We start from the raw sequence: 18,157 nt of genomic DNA on the forward strand, positions 1-18,157 counted from the left end.
GTGAGCAGCGGATACAGTATACTACATTGATGGTAGTACATGTAAACCGCTGTCTTACATGGAAGCTGTGTTTGGGGCCTTGAATAGTGGTCTGGGAGGAGGTGAAAGGGCAGGTATTACATCTCCTGCGCTGGCATGGGAAGGTGCCAGGGGAAGAAGAGCAGTGGTAGTGCTGATGGCGGAATGAACTAAGGAATCCTGGAGGGAATGATCCCTTCGTAATGCGGAGATGCCTCCACTGGCTCCCCATCCCCCAGAGGATTGATTTCAAGATCCTCATCCTCACCTACAAGGCCATTCACGGCCTTGCTCCCTCCTACCTCTCCAACCTACTATCCCCCTACCTACCTGCCCGTACCCTCCGTTCCTCTGGCTCCGGTCTGCTCCACGTCCCCCGCCCCAACCGCCCTACTATCGGTGGTCGGGCCTTCAGCCTCTCAGCCCCCAGGCTCTGGAACTCCATCCCCAGTGCCTTCGCCTTGCTTCCTCCCTTTCCTCCTTCAAGGCCGGTCTCAAAACCTTTCTCTTTGACCGTGCCTTCAGCTCCCCTCTCGACTCTCTTCCTCCTCCTCGCTCCCTCCCTTCCCTCCCCTCACCCTGACCATTTCCCCCCTCCTCTCTCCCTCCCTTCCCTCCCCTCACCCTGACCATTTCCCCCCTGCTCGGGTCATGACCCAACTGTGCAGCGCCTTAGGACGTCCTCCTGACGTGAAAGGCGCTCTATAAATGGAATCTTGTTGTTGTTGTTGTTGTTGTTGAGAGGGGAGGGGAGGGAAATATGTTTGGTGGATGAGTCATGCTGGAGGTGCTGGAAATGTCGGAGAATGACGTGCTAAATATTGAGGCTGGTGGGGTGGTAGGTGAGGACTAAGGGGACCCTATCACAGTTCCGGGATGGGGGGGAAGGGGTGAGGGCAGAAGTGCGGAAAATAGGGTGGATACTAGTGAGTAATAAAACTAGAGTTATACTAGGAGTGAGTAATATAACTGCACTTATACTGGGAGTGAGTAAAATAACTACACTTATACTGGGAGTTAGTAATATGACTGCACTTATACTGAGAGTGAGTAATATAACTGCAGTTATACTGGATGTGAACAGATTAATTTACTGTGAATTTATTATTTCCCAGGGTGGAGCACCAGTAAAAGAACTCTCGACATACAGTACGCATATAGAGAGAGCTTCACTAATGAGTGGTGAATTCTGTTTATTTGTTTAAGATATCAAACAGCCAGGCTATGACTGGTTCTTTAACAAGGTTAGCACATATCAGCATGGGCAAATGGACAGCACAGAACCTTTTCAAGTTACTTTGTTTTACATTTCAAAGTTATCTTTGCAACTGCTTCAGTAAAACCAGACCCATACTGCAACAAACACTATCCAATAGCTTCTCCAGGAAATGCTATTGGGAAGAGGACTCGATATTAAATCAATGTCAGTTAAACCTGAGATATACATGAAAATGTTAGCGTCAGTTTGACATGGAAAGCAAACAAATTGCTACTAACTGTATAGCACAACTCTTCTTATAGAACAATGCGTCTTTTTAGCATTGTTGACTTCAATCAAATCACAGTTTGTCTGATCTTAAATTTACAATTTAAAACCATATAGACTTTTACAAGGAAACATTGGCAAGGGACCACTTACAAAAACGTGCATAAGTCCAGCACACATCAAAATGCACCATTGTGTCACAGGCACACTGTGACAAAAACAATTTTGCCTGATTTTTTTGGGGAACACATTTGCCTCTTTACAAGAGGAACAAACCATTGTGAGCGATTAAAGCAATTCACCTGTGACATCAGTTTTGTCAGAAGCCTTTAAAACTTAGCAGTATATGATCTTTGGTAAGTGGGAGACCTGGTCAAAAAAGCCTGTGTTTGAAACTGCTTTGCAGGTAGAATACACTTATACTGCTGACTGGTGTGCATTGCACAAAGCCTGGCACTGCGGCATCCTTCATTTTAGGATGTTTTCTTAAGCCTCCAGGTGCAACATTTTTCGCACCGGTGGGTCTGAACAACAAATCAGACCTTCTGCTCATCCATGACAGACTGTGATTGATGGCTAAGACACGATTCTGAATGGGTCAAAAGATTCTTCATCCGCAAAGTAATTGGTATTGAGAGTATGTCAGAATCTGTTTCTTTCAGGGACCCAAACCTGAATACGGCATTCAGGATTTTAACGTTGCTTTTCTATAGAAAACTAAAGCAACATATCCAATAACAGTCCTTTGCTACAAAATGACTAGAACAATTAGTAACTAATATAAAACTAGCTATCAGCTGTAAAACAAATGCACATAGCACAATCCAGAAAGATGGTCATGTGGATTAGTGCTTCAATGCCAGTGTAATGCATTCATTTTGCAATAGCTAATAGTTGCTCAAGTATTTCCGCTTTTCTGTCACCAAAGTGCACCATTGTGTTTTATGGAGATATCTGCAGTATTGAGTTGTGGACTTGAATGTATCCCTATCCCTTGTACACTCACATCAGAATTAAACCTCAGCTGGCAGATGTTGCATGAAATTACTTGTTTTCTTCTTGGAGGAAGAGGAACCCCAAACGTGTGATTTATCACTGCTTTCTGAACTGGGTCCATCTGTGAAAAAGAACAAGAAATTAATTCAATTATATCTCTGTCTCCTTCAGACATCACAGTCTGAATTGCTCTTTGTTCATTGTACTGGGGTCTAAAACATTTAAACTGAGGTCCTGTCTGTGCCTGTTCAGGTGGACATTAAAGATCCCATTACACTTTTCAATTAGAGAGATAAAACTGCTCATTCATTGCTGTTTGTGGGACACTGATGTGCGGAAATTGGCTGCCGCATTCGCCCACAAAAAGACACAGCCACTACACCTCACAGTAAAATCCTGTGAAGTCCTTTGAAATGCTTTGATGACGTGATAAAAGAGCAATATCAAATGCAAAGATTATTTAAAACATTACCTTTGCAAGAAAACTTGCGAATAGCAACTCCTGTTGGTAACCAAAGGTACATCATATCAATTTACATGAACTCTGCTCCAGATATGGATCCAAGTGGTTCCTGCAAGTAGCATGATGTATGGTCGTATGCAATGTCAACCTTGTTAAGAACAATTTTAAAATAGCAATTAAAATGTGAGCATTTTACATACCTTTTCCCCATTGTCTTTTCTTCTCCATTCTCTCATTTGACTTTAATATTACTTTTGGATTCCTAAGAGAGTCTTACATAGTCAAGTGTAGAGAGGGAATTAAGATATGTGGAGGCTTGTGTGTAGATTAAATACCTCCTAGTCTATTCTCCCATTCTGGTTAAGGGGCTGCTCAGGCCCTAGAGGCAGGGCAGAGGAGAACAAGGATAATCCTCATTATTAGAGGAATGAGCTATGACCAGAATCAATAGAAAATTGTGGAAATATTTGCCAAAATTGTGGGGAAAGCTGACAAATTTGTGGAGAGTTAATTGGGGTTATTGAAAGGACATTTCACTTTATTAATAAAAAATAAACATGAAGAAATAATGGTCTGTTTCCACCCTGCACTACATATGAAGGCCTGGAGTTCTGACAACACCCAAAATTCCTTGCCAAGCTTGCCAGCGTCCTGACCGCGGAGCTCCAGGAGGTCACCACCTCCTGCCTCTTGAGGGCCATCATCACACATACAGAGGAGAGACACACAGACAATCTCAACAGTGGGGCCTTGAGGCAAGCAAAGCCCATTTCCCGCTCGCGCAGCACCATGCACGCGGGTCCAGAGCTTTCTCCGCCCAAAGTAGCATCAAGCAAGAGGCCCGGGGTGAAGTACACTGCATTTTATAGGTTTTCAGTGGAGGAGGGTGTTTGTAGCGGATTCCGTGGAAAAATTGCAGCAACACTTTTCTTTTGACCCAGGCTATGACCAATGATTAGACAGCTGGGTTCTTCAGTCTTGAGACAAGATGATCGAAGGGGACCTCATAGAGGGGTAACAAATTTTAAATGGGATTGGAAAAGTAAACTCATTATAATACTTTAGGATGCACCAAGACAGACAGTAGAACAAGAGTACATAGCTTTAGAGATGCAAAGAACAATTTCAGGGCAGACACTGCAATGTTTTTCTTTACTCAAAGGGTAATTAATGGCTGGAACAGATTGTCAGGAAGAGTGATTGAGGCTGGGACACTGGACTCATTTTTTTGAAAAAAACAGCCTGATGCTGTGATGGGAGATGGTAGGGCAGGTATTCTGATGGGATGAGATTAGATGGCCCAAAGGGCCTTCTTCACCCAAATCAATCTTGTAATCATGTGAGATCTATATTTTAGCGTTTGCCGAATTGTGACTCAGAACTTAGCTTTTACTCCTGCTTCTGAAAGCTGAGAACTGTTTGATGTGCCTGTATCGCTGCCTCCAATCCTCTAATAAAATATTTATTGCTCAGCTTGCGGAAATATGATTTGGACTTTATAACGCTCTGTTCCATCACTTTGTTTTCATTGTGTTTCACAATGTTTGCTACAAGAGTGTATTAAATCCAAAACTCTCAGCAACAACATTTCCCATTGCAACATAATATTTTGTTATGATGGTTAAAGGCTTAAAAAGAGGACATCTATGGCACTGGATGATACATTTAGAGGTGACACCAAATAGGGGGTAACTGGAAACAGAGGAGAGGGAACAGATCTAACAAAGAGATCTTAACAAAGAATGCAACTATGCAGAATGCACAGACTGCAAATGAAGCTGCATATAGCAAGTGAAAACTTGTAATCCATGGGTAGCATAGAAGTTGCCAAGGGGGAAGCTGAAAGAGATCTAGAGGTGTTCAATATGTCGAAACAGTTTGACTAGCAAATATTATGTCAGAAACAAGGCAAACAAGATGTTGGCAATATTATCAAATCAGTCAGGTTCAGATCTTCAGAAATCATTCTCAAGCTGTCGAGTGCTCTAGTCAGGCCACACCTAGAATACTGCATGCAGTTCTGGTCACTGTGATATTAAAGGGCTCCTTAATGAAATTGAGAACAATGAAGTTGATCCCCAGTGTCAGAGGGATGAGTTACAAGCTACAAATAAATAAGACAGAGTTCTTCAGCTTTGAAAAGAGATGTCACAGAGGGGGCCAACAAGAGCTATAAACGATCCTAATTGAGATGGAGAAAGCAAATCGAGACCAATACTTTCACATTCTCCAAGGCAGCAGGACATCGATTTGCACTTATATAGTGAACTTCAGGTGGGGTAGTGTCTTGGAGCACTGAACAATGGTGTAGTTTGCGACTGAGCCAGTAGAAAGGGGAGGTGACTGTAGACCCAGTCGTAAAGGAAAATCTTCGGGTGTGATCTGAATATAGGGAAAGAGAAATGGGGTGTGAGCAGGATGGAGAGAAGGCAGATGCAAGGGCATGAACTGATTTGTAAGTGAGGGTGAGGATCTTGTAATCGATCCATTCTGGACCAGAGAGCCAATGGAGCCTGGTAGAAATAATTATATACATACTGTAGTGCCTTTCACATCGGTGGGAAATTCCAAGGCACTGGACAGTGCAAAGATTGCACCTGAGCTGGCATGGGGGGCTGAGTGGGTGGGGAAAATGACCAAAGGCATGATTAAAGAGGAAGGTCTCGAGGCCGACTGTGAACAAGGTGAGGGAAGGGGCAAATTAATGGGACCTTATGGAGTTCTAGAGAGAAGGGGAAAATAGGCTGAAAGCCAGTCCACCGATAGCTGAGGTCATGAAGTAGCCTGGTGCCTGCTGAGCAGAGGAAGTGGGTGAGCTGGTTAGATTTGAGAAGATTGTAGTGGTAGGGTAAGGCAAAACCATAGAGGCAAGGATGTTGAATTCGATCTACTGAATATAAGGAGCCAGTGGAGCCAGGATAGGATGTGGGTTAAAGGCTCATGGAACCTAGTGTGGGAATGGACATGGACTGCAGTGCTGTGGATAGTCTGCAGCTTGTGGAAGGAAAAATTGGGATGTCCGGCCAGCAGCGAATTGGTGTAGTCAAGCCTGGATGTGTTGAATGAATGAATTAGCGTCTTAACAGCCTGAGGGGAGAGGTAATGGCGGATGTGGGCAATCTTCTGGAGGTGTGGGAAAGATGAGTGAATCAGAGCATGGATGTGTTTAGAGGACCGCTGGAAGTCGAACGTATCAAGGTTCCGCACTGGCTCTACAAGGTGGAGTGTGCACCTATGTAGATTGATGTTGTCAGTGACTGGCAACGACTGGGGAGATGCGCAGTTTGGTATGAGTGAGGAGGACTCTGGTTGAGATCGGTGAGATAGATTAATGAAAAATAAGCAAATTTGTGTGTTGGCTTAAAGGTTGACCACTAGAGGGTGATAATTCATTTACATAGCTCATTAGCTGGCTCCAATGGCAAAAATGAAACACAATTATGCAGTTGTGAGCAGCAGCGCAGAATTGGAATATTTTGTTCCTGGAAAATATCTTGGGTTTATCACTGAACAAAAAGTCTCTTTGCTACATCTTTATAAGATGTAATGGAAAGATCGTTATCTTTATAATAATAATAATCCTCGCATTTGATATAGCGCCTTATCACGTCTTTGAGATATCTGAAAGCGCTTCGTAGAATATACCATGAAGGGAATTGACTGTATATTTTTAGGGTGAAATGTGGTCTACCAAATATACAGCCAGACATCAGTGTAATCTGTGTAAGAAAGAATCCACTGTCAGGCTCTGTATCTTTCTGAACTTTCACACTATCATTTCAGACAGTGGCAAATATGGGCAAGAGCTACTCAGTCTGCTGTGAGCCTGTGAGACAATTCACCCATCTCCCATCTCCTTGGTGATTTCCATAAATTCATGGAATCCAGAATGAAAGACAGTTACAAGCAAGGAATTCCCACAAACGCTTGTTTACTGTGGCTATCTCAGAGACTGGAGTCAACAGGTGGTTGCATGCATCGCATACTCAAATTATGTTAATAGACAACCTGAAGAGCTTGAGGCATTCATCCACCTGACAAGCTTTTTCCCTCTTCTTGCCTGATGTGCCTCTGTAAAACACACTGCTGCTTTCTGCTGGAGCATTGAAAGATCACATCTCAGCCTCTGGGCTTGGTCAATTCGAGAAACTACACTTGGTTACAGAAGTTAATCCAGCATAATGTAACAACAACTAGCAGTTTATAGTGCCCTTCACATGGTTGTAGCATCACAGAGCGCTTACAAATTGAGATGAGTGACTTTAACTGGTGCCTGGGCTTTTTGGAGCAAGTCTAGTTTATGCTAATGAAACCACTACTCTCACTGCAACGGAGCTAGGTTGTCAACCTAGATTATGAACTCAAAACCCCAAAGTGGGGTTTGAACCTACAGCTTTGTGATTCTGAGGCAAGAGAATTACCAACTGAGCCAGGCAACGATCCAACTGAGTTAAGAAAGAGTGTGTGAAGAAAGCAGAGATAATCTACACCCCACTGGCTAAATTCAGACATGCTAACAGATAGTGAAAACTGATTGGTTACAGCCTTCAAACAGACACATTCCTCACACATATGTTCAGATCATCTAATTGTAAATGTTCTTATCAAAACTACTCTGTCTATTTTTGATCGACACAACCTTGCTGGTACCCCAAAGCCCACTGCAACACTTTTGGGCAGTCCAGAGTGCTGTATAAACTTGCGTTTATACAGTACTCTTCAAAGAGAATAACATGTTGTGCCAGTTTACAAAGGCAGGCTGGGTGCTGAGCAGGGGAGAGGAGGCAAGGGAACAAGTAGGTGATCATATGTGGGAGAGGACGCAGGTGATAAGAGTTTTGCATAAGTAGAAGCTTATAGAAGGTGGATCTTGGAGACCAGCAAGAACTACGTTTGAAAATTCCAGGTGGGAGGTAACAAAGGTGTAGAAAAGGGTATTGATGGCATTAGGTGTGAAACAGACTGTGCGCAATTGGCTTCCGCGTTTCACCCACAAAATACACAGTCAATTCACTTTACAGTATATTTTGTGAAGCGCTTTGAGATGTCTCAACAGCAGCAACGACAACAAATTACATTTGTATAGCACCTTTCACATCAGGAGGACACCACCAATGACATGATAAAGCGCTATATCAAATGCAAAGTTTGTTATTATTGTTATCTGAGACTGTGGTGTCAGAGAGATAGAGTTTGGATATCATCAGCTCACATTTGCTATATCTGACTTTGCAGAGGTGGATGATGATACTAGGTTCCCAAAGTACAAATGTGCTCTATTCCCCAGCACTTGATATCGTCAACTGATGAGCAAAAAACCTCATTCCTTCTCTCCCACCAAAAAAAAACTCAGAACAAAGGAGCCACACATAGCAGAGACCATGATTTGGAATTTATTTTTGTCGTGTACATTATGTGTATCTTTAAATACTTACAAGAAACTAACTACTGACGATATTATTCTCAGTCTCGGTGGCTGGAATGGTTTGTCAGACTTGCTCATTCATGCAGCAAACAGCATGAATTCAATGAGAGCTCTGGGTCCATCAAAACTGATCTTGCAATCAGATGAAAGCTGGGCATAAGGCTGGTTTGGTTCAGGGGAGAAAAAATGTACAAATCTGTAGTGTACCTTTGGCTGTTGTTCACTCAGCTGATCACATTCATTCTGAAGCCAGCCCTCACTGTTAAGCAACACTGATTGTAAATCAGATGAAAACCAAAAGTGGTTTCAGGTCACCCATGTTACAGGCACAGCAGCCACATGTGCAGGCTGAGGGGTAGGCAACTCTTTACTCTCAGCAGCAGATGTTTTATAATAGGATGAAAGAGTCCAAGGCACTCAAGCTGACACCGCACAGGCATATATTTGATTGTGGGCCAATAGATATTACAGTATAGAACTTCACATAAAATCCTTGAAAATAAACACCTGCCAACCTAATCCATTTCCTTCTGCTGCATGCTCCACTTTGTTCCCGATTTTTCTTTCTATCTCTCCCCTCTATCGACACACACACACTCTTCCTTTCAATCTCTTTACACGTGTACACATTTTCTCCTAAACTCTGTATGTCTATTGCCACTCCACTTCTGCACATCTTAACTCCCGCTTTCTCCATCCATTTCAATCTTACACATGCACACATCTCTCTTTTCCCAGTTTTTCTCTGTCACTCCCGCATTACAATATGTATATTCCCTCTCTCTCTTTCACACACACACTGTCTTTCTTTTTATTTCTTCATACATACATTGCTCAGCTGCCTGAGAAAGCTCAGTGTAAAATGGATCTCTTTCATCCACTGCAAGGCAGTCAGAATTCAGAATGAGTCTGCAAATCAACAATAATTGTCCCTCTTAAGCTGCATTCCATCTCAAAGATACTGAGCTGTGTGTTTATACAATTAAATACTGAAAACAAAAAGCAGACATCAAAGATAATTGCATCACTTGCCAGGAGACAAGCCAAATGTGCTGTTCAATTTGGACAAGACAGCTAATTTTGTTCCAATATATTGATCTGTCACCAGTTTTAGGCAAAAAATCAACTCAAATTATCAGTAAGTTTAAAGTAATGGATTGCTTTATGTTAGGACTTTACCTCAGCATATTTTATTGGTAAACAAATGATGTACAAAATCCAATCACCCCTCTTGACAGTATATCTCATGAAGCATTTTGAGACATCCTCCCGACATGAAATGTGCTCTACCAAATATAAGGATTATTAATTAATTTAAACAAGAATGGTGTTGGGCTAATCGTCATGCAGACAAAGCCACACACATGGTCACAGGTTGAATCGTCTTGCTCTGCTGATCTTAGCCAGAGCAGGAGTAGGGGTTATTGAACCATCTGCCAGTGGAAACAGGTTCTCCCTATCAACTCTATTAAAACCCCTCATACATTTTAAACACCTTTAATAAATCTCCCTAATCCGGTGAAGGGAAGAAAGAAGGGTTATATTGTGTTCGCCCATTCAGTGCGCTAATGTATCACATGGATTACAAACATTGAACCTATGATTTCCCAACATAGACTTCTCAATGGACTCTGCCGAAACCACCACATTCCAAAACCAGATCTTAGACTTACTCTTTATTCGGACCATCTTTAATGTCCCAGTGTTCAGTGAGTCTCAGAAGCAAAGGAAACTTGTGGTGGCTCCTGGGTAAATTGGCTTCCAACGTTATAGCTGGTTTAAACCATCTCTTTAGTAACTGGTATTTGCTATTTGTAGTGCTTAGGAAGATTGGAACCTATAATAATAATCCTGGCATTTGATATAGTGCCTTTCATGTCAGGAAGACATCTGAAATTGCTTCACAGGATTTACCCTAAAGTTTTTTTACTGTATTTTTAAGGGAATACACACCAGCCAATTTGTAGGCAGCAAGGTCCCACAAACAGTCATGAAGTGAGTGACCAATTTTATCCTGGGGACTGTTGGTCAGGACACCTGGAGAATCTCTCTTCGCTATTTGACTGCGCCTTCAGTCATCTTCCAACCCCAACCCCTCTTGGGCTCCATCCTTCCTGAGTCCAACACCTGTTTTGTTGTTGTTGAAATGTGCCAGGGGATCTTTAACATCCGCCTGAACAGGCAGACATAACCTTAGTTTAACATCTCAACTGAAGGACAGAACCTCTGACAATCCTCTGACCCATCACGCACTGTATTTTAGTGTCAGCCTAGACTATGAGCTCCAATTCTGACGTGGGCTTGAACCCACGGCCTCTGATGCAGAGGCAAGAGTCGGGCTGACACTAGCATCTTAAAAAGAAACTGATTTTCCTCCTGGCTTTATTAATGTGCAATACCTTAGGGGCCTTTCACCTCCTGTATTAACTTCAAATTTTAAACCTGTTTTTCCAAGGTTACATTTTAAAAGGTCTTTTGCCTTTCATAATTGGGCTTTCTTTGTTAAAATAATATGTAGGTTTTTTTAAAAAAATGACTTGGTATGAAGCTAATTATAAATCACCTAACCTTTTGACATGAAGTCAGTTACAAAAAATATTTTGGCCAGACTTTTTGAATATTTTTCACCTCTGGTGCCAACACTCTTCGCCCCCAGTTGATCTGCAGCACAAAATGAGAAAGCCACACATGTTTTTAATAAGTATGATTTAGATTTCTGTTACTGATCACTTTGTGCACATAAGCAACTTGTGGTTACATCATGGTGCACATATTTAAATCATTGAGTAAAGATAAAAATATGTTCTTTGTCTTTAATCTATAAATCATTGATGGCAATAAAATTTAATTAACAATGAATTTGGGGAAATTGTTTCGATTAAATAAGGTTCAAATTCCCCCTTGTGGTTCATGTTATCTTACTTTACTGCATGAATTTAAATCTTGCTCTGAAATAGTAAAACACTGAATTTATATATTTTTACACTCTATTCAGGCTTATCACCTGACTGTCAGAGTGAAGCCTTCTGACTGTGTGAAGTTCTTTAAAGTAGAGAAAGATGACAAATGTATGTGATGTACACCATTCCTCTGTGGTATACACATCATTCCTCAGTTGTGTACCAACATTTTTTGCGGTGTTCACACCATTTCTCTGCAGCAAAGCGGCTCACTTTAACAGGTTACTATATTGCGCAAATAATATTCCTGTTTAATGTAACATCTTTTAAACACAATTATTGCTGTGCAATCAAATACATTGCATACACAATATTCTTCTGCTGTGCAACATGCACAAAATGTACACAACATGTTACAGCCATGGACTTAACCCAATGAAGCAGAACTGAAATGCTGCCTCAAGACCTAAAGACCTGACTGAAGTATCAAAAAAATCAAAGGTGACATCTTTTGTTTTCAAAAGATACAAAATGGACACAACCAACAGATAGATGTTCAGTAATGGGGGAGTGGGGGTTATTTAGTTAATGACATCCTTTAAGTTGGCATTTTGGAATGTGTTAATGTGATAACTCCATCCCGGAGTCCCTCCGATCCCACACTTTTTAACTATATTCCTGAGGAGTTATATTCCATGTAACAGGAATCAGAAGTATTATACAATCAACAATTGCTCACTCCTGAAATAATTGAAATGAACTGGCTGTGTGAATACCCAGCTGCTCTTATGTAGAAATGATTCACAATGCCAAGCAATGCGGTGAAAGAAACTCTTTTTTTCCTTTTGTTTTTCGCTTCTCCTCTGAGGTCTATTTTGCGCTGATCGCTAAAAATAGAAATACTTTTCCTATGAATAATAATTAATCTCATTCCAAAAATGGAGCAAAAANGAAATCTAATTTTAGAGGCAATGTAAATTAACTCCTTTTCCCCTTCACCAGCTCATATGGAGGTATTATTTGGGGCTGTCCTGTGGTACTTTACTGAATGACTGTACACAATGAAGTAGTGAGTGTGGCTCACCCTATCCTCCACAATTCACACTTTACAGCTGAAGTTACTGGATAACTATGAGCAGCAATTCATTTTCTTTCTCCATTGCCAACCCCAGGAGCACTCAGGCTGATGGTAGCGATACTCAGCACAGACCAGGGATTGAATCTGAGTCCGTGACTCACAATAACAACAACTTGCACTTATATAGTGCCCTCCATGCAGGGTAGCATCTCAGAGTGCTTGAAAAAGCGCTTGACTCAATAATACACTCAGTGGTGCATTTACATGCTGAGCCATCAGGGTATCTGTCAAACAGCTTTCTAAATTAAAGCACATCGCATTACACCTGCAGAGGTGGACAGTGTGTTCCCTGCAGAAAAGGTGTAAGCTGCTTGCATTACATTATAAAATGATAATTATTCTTGCATTTGATACAGAGTCCTATCATATTGTCAAAGCATCTAAAAGAACTTCAGTGCATTTACTGCAAAGTGATTCATGACTGTGTATTTGTAGGCCAACAGTCATGAAGCGAATAACCAATTTTATCTGGGGAATTGTTGGCCAGGACATGCTTATCAAAGCATCTCAACGGGTGACCAGAGAAATGAAGTAGTGGGGCTTCATGGGAGGGAAATTCGCATGTAAAATAAAGACAGCATGAAAGTTTTATACATGTTCACTGGAAATAATACTGTTTCTTCTTTGAAAACATAGCACAGCAATCTTCTACAAAGACAGTGACTCACAACCCCATCAATAGTTACTGTTATGATCTATTTTGTTTTATTAACACCAGAACATGCTTGTGTGGTGATTTGCGATTGTCACCGTCCTCCTCAGCCTCAGTGATCTTAACACTGTACTGTTTCACTGAACAGTGATCGCGGAGCCTTTGATGTTACCCACTCCACATGTTTTTATTTTGGATTGAACACTGCCTTTCCTCTGATGAAACAGCACCGCACCACATAGTTTGATCCACAATAGTACGGCTATACCTCAGTGAATGATGTTCACATTATTCGTTTTGCCTCTTGGAGTAAGGAAACTTGCCCAGCATTTCACCCAGCTGGGAATCAAACCCGGATCTCTTGCTTGTGAAGCGAGTGCTCTAACCACTGAGCTACAGGACTTTATGATACAGCTCAGCATGAAATGCGTAAGAGCATTGCCATCATCCTCCTGTCCACAGCTTGGCCATTCCTTCCCATTGAGCGTTGGTTCCACCCATTGGAGGTGCATAGCTTAAAGTAGCAGCTGCTTGCCTCTCTGCAGGCCAATCAAGGTGGATTCCAGGGGCTGGATATATGTTACCTTAAAGCATGAGGGCTATTCTCCAGGTAACGCCTTAGACTGCCTTGGGTCGTCCTTCCAATATTTAAGGCACTACATAAATATAATATTTTGTTGTTGTTGTTCCAGTAGCTGTTGCCCCAAGACTCAGAGTTTCCTCATCAGCTATCTGATGGACATGCCTCACCCCCACTTTCAATAGGGATATTCTAGGTGTCACTATCGAACCTTGCATAGATCTTGGAGCTAGAATATACATTCCAGATAAAATCCAAAATGTGGCTATGTATTCCTAGGGTTTCCAGTTTCATCATGAGGGCTTCGTGAGGCACTAGGAAGAAAGCCTTTGTGGATTAAAGATGCAATGGATAATTAGCTTTTGGTATCTATTAAATGCCCTAATTTTCTGATCAATATATTTACCAACTTTGACTGTGTGAAGATACAGCAGATTTTCCCATTAATAGCTCAGGCTGCCAATATCAGTAAATGTACTGCCCAGTGGAGAATAAGCCATGCTTGCTTACGATGGCAAATTAGCAATGATCGGTAGATTACCCTCAATATATTCACTAACTGCTATTTATCACGAGGCAGAAAATTGCAACTTCCATTTAACATAAGCACATTCATGCCCCCTGGAGCTCCAATTTTCCTCCTGTCATTATTAACGTGCTAATTTTAGCACCAGGAGTAAAATTACCCCCTTAGTTATTACATAATGTCAACTAGCATCACCTGAATCAACACTGGTTAGTCAGTGAGGAGGTCTGTGCTGTTGTATCACAATATTTCATGATTTTGGGAACAGTCCAAGAAAACAAGGCGTCAAAGCTATCACCAGAAGATTAGTTCCACTCCAGCACCTTCATGTAAATAGGGTAATTTAGTCATAATAGACTACAGGTACTCTCTGCCAATTGCCATTCAGTTTCTTTGCATTAAAAAACATGCAATAGTTTACTTTGCAAGTCTATTTTCTGCAACAAATTAAAAGCTAAAGAATCCACACACACAAACAGCTGGGGACTCACAGCGATGTGTTTTTATATAGAAAAGCATTGCTTTCTCAAATAGATCCAAGAAAGTGCTAATGTTCATCTGGCAATTCAATGGGAGGCTCATGCTGTGAGGAGAATAACCCTCATGTAATTGTACAGAAGTTATAAGAGGTAGCAACCCTGCTAAAGTTCCCTGCTAATAATCTATTGTAATCTAATAAAAACATTAGATTTTTAATCTGCTAAATGTGGAAAAAATTCAAGGAAATAGTCCAAAAGGAGTTTTTTCTTTATATATTAGATGAAGCATCAATAATGTACAGCTGGACACAACCATTATAGCAGCAGATGTTTCACAGATGTGATCCATGGAAAAGTCAAAGGTTGTCCACATCCTAGTGATTTTTTTCACTATCTCTCACCACTAAGTGTTAAATCATTCTGTGTTATGTCCAAACCCCCAACATTTGAAACTTATTTTAAGCCTACCTTTTTGACTACCTATTCTGGCACCTATTCCTCCTTCCACCCAACAACCCCCTCACAAATCTAACAACCATTATAGGCTTGCAATCAGCTTGTAAAGTGCTGCGAGACATCTTCCTGATGTGAAAGTAAGTTGTTGTTACCAGTTCTGAGTGCACAGAATAAGGTCAGGTCCTGGCAGTATTTGACAAAGAATTCACCACCAGGAGACATAGCCAGTGGGGCGTTTGTTCCAATGTGCATGAATTTTGTTGACAGAAAGCTAAGGTACAATTACTATAACTACAACTTGCACTTATGTAGCACTTTTCATGTATTCTGCAACATGATTGGGATCATCGAGCAAGAAGGAATGTGTGTATGTGTGTGTGAAGGGAGTGGGGGTGGATTTAAAGATGTTAATCAAAAGCATGATCAAAGAAATGTGTTTTTAAAGAGAATTTTTAAAGTTAGGGGGGAAGAGCAAAGAAATGTTGGCAATAAAACCCTTATGTTCCTGGCAGGTTTAGTTTAAGTGCTTGTGTACTGACGACACTTAAATAGTCAGCTTCAAATAAACAAAATTTAATATACAACAAGAATCTACAGTTAGAGAAAATGAACTTTGGAAAGCAATTGGTCTTACAGCTCATTCGTATTCTATCCATCTGTCACACAATAGACGACTTTTGTTCCTACCTTTTATATAGATTAACCTCTTATCATGACTCAACATCCCTGAAGTCTATCACAAAATTTCCCATTAGTTTAAGCTGCAATTGTTTCAGTATATTCTTGGAGAAAACCAATGCCCCATCTTTATAATAATAATAACAATAATAATCCTTGCATTTGATATAACACTTTATCACGAGACTCTCAAAGCGCCTCACAGAATATACTGTAAAGTGAATTGACTGTACATTTTGTGGGCGAAACGCGGCAGCCAATTGCGCACAGCAATTTCCCACAAACAGATGTGGATTGAGTGACCAAATTATTATTACCCCCGGAAAAGTGATCCGCCAATCGACGAACAACCGGGTTTCTACTTACTGCTAGGTAAACAGAGGCGTGTGGAGTAAGCTCCACCTCCTCGCCCCACCTCCCAGCTCCATCTTCTCTCCTTGCCCCACCTCGTCAACCTCTCCCTGTCAACTGGCACCATTCCCACTCCCCCTAAAAACAGCTGTCATCACCCCTCTCCTAAAAAAAACCTTCCCTGGACCCATCCCTGCTCACTAATTACTTTTTATTTCCTTTTAGTTTATTTTCCCCTTAATCTATTTTACCCGTAACAATTTCTGAGTATATATGTTAACAATTTATTTTGCACCTTTTGTCCCTACACCCATCTCTAACCTCTCTTTCCTTTCCAACATCCATGCAAGAGTTGTTGCTTCCCAGCTTCAATCCTTCCTCTCTTGCCACTCCCTTTATGAATCCCTCCAATCTTGCTTCTATGCTGCCCAAGCACGGAAACAGCCTTGGTCAAGGTGACAACCAACTCTATTGCTCGGCCTCCACCCTCGACCCCAGGATCACTGATGTCCTGACAGAATGTCTGTAGACATCAGATCCTTGAGGAACAAACTTTCTAAACTTTCACACTTTCGTACCTCGGGCACTGGCAGCATCATGGATGCGCACTCCATCTCACCAAGCCAGTCAGGAACCCAGGTGTCTTGTTCAACCCTCAACTGTCATTTCTCCCCCACATCCATGCCATGACCCACTCTGCCTTCGCCCACCTCCACAAAATTGCCCGACTCCATCAATGCCTCACCCCTCAGGCCACCGAAACCCTCATACATGCCTTTGTTACAACCAGGCTCGACTACGCCAACTCCCTGCTTGTTGGCCTCCCCAACTCTTCCCTCCACAAGCTGCAGATCATCCAGAACTCTACAGCTCATGTGCTCTCCCGCACCAGACTCCATGACCCCATCACACCCACCCTCGCCCAGCTCCACTGGCTCCACATCACTCAGAGGATCAAGTTCAAAATTCTTGTCCTCACCTTCAAGGCTCTCCATGGCTTTGCCCCCTCTTACCTCTCTGACCTGCTAACCCTTTATCAACCTGTCTACTCTGTCCACACAGCGGGCTCCAGCCTGCTCCATGTTCCTTGCCCGGCCTGCCCCACCATCGGCAGTCGGGCCTCTGCCCCCACCCTCTGAAAGTCCATCCCACATTCCCTTTGACTCGTTCCCTCCCTTGCCTCCTTCAAGTAATGCCTGAAGCACATGCAGAAGCAGGGCATTACAGGGTACGGAGAAAAAACAAGGAATTGGGATTGGATGGTTTCTTGGAGGAGCAAGCACCAACACAAAATAATGGGGTGAATTGCCTCCTAATATGTCATACATTTCTATGGTTCTATGTTTTGACATGATGAGGTTCAAATTTTAACAACTGTTAGTCTGCCTCAGTAAAGAGCCACATCGCCACTGGATGAAAGGTTGTGGGTTCAAGTCCCATGTGTAGAATAACACTCCAGTATAGTGCTGGTGTGCATTAATTGTTGGAGGTGTTGTTTTCTGGATGAGATTTTAAACTGAGGTCCCATCTACCGGTTCAGATGGACATCAAATAATCTGTTGTATTATTTGAAAAGAGAAAGGAGTTTCTCCTCTCTTCCTGTGTCTTGATGAATAATTCCACGGATAAAATTGATCACCTTTGAGGCAGTTCTACTCCAAAGAAACCCTCGATATTTGTAGAACATCACATTGTGCAAATTGGCTGCCGCATTAGCTTACAAAAGACATTGATATACTCTACAATATATCCTGTGAACCACTTTGAAATTTTTCTGTGACGTGATCCATCACTATATCACTATATTATTATTACTATTTTATCTTTTTAGTATCTTTGTTTCTTCAGGCCTGCCTTCTTGTCCTCTTGAATCCTATAAATGAGTTTCTTTAGCTCAGTCACTTAAGTTCTAATGACGGGTCAGAGGCAAAATATTGGCCTATTTTCTATCAGATGCCACTCAATCTGCTGTCCAGTGTTTTGTGTCTGTTTTAGAACTGATATTAATT

The 18,157-nt window shown here is 41.7% G+C and overlaps 1 protein-coding gene across 8 annotated transcripts in view; it reads right to left on the reverse strand.

The window, feature by feature from the left end:
* Positions 1-18,157, reverse strand: part of LOC103179939 (zinc finger protein 385D) — a 165,713-nt gene that overhangs the window by 81,871 nt on the left and 65,685 nt on the right. For 7 of the 8 annotated variants that reach the window (XM_007895476.2, XM_007895479.2, XM_007895480.2 and 4 more), the window contains exon 3: positions 2,511-2,621. The exons of the other annotated variant lie outside the window; for it this stretch is intronic. In XM_007895476.2, coding sequence (XP_007893667.1) covers positions 2,511-2,621 — 111 coding nt within the window. The remainder of the gene's footprint in view (positions 1-2,510; positions 2,622-18,157) is intronic. 8 annotated transcript variants of the gene reach the window in all.

This window comes from Callorhinchus milii, unplaced genomic scaffold (genome assembly GCF_018977255.1).
Source record: "Callorhinchus milii isolate IMCB2004 unplaced genomic scaffold, IMCB_Cmil_1.0 Scaffold2, whole genome shotgun sequence".
Classification (NCBI taxonomy): Eukaryota; Metazoa; Chordata; class Chondrichthyes; order Chimaeriformes; family Callorhinchidae; genus Callorhinchus; species Callorhinchus milii.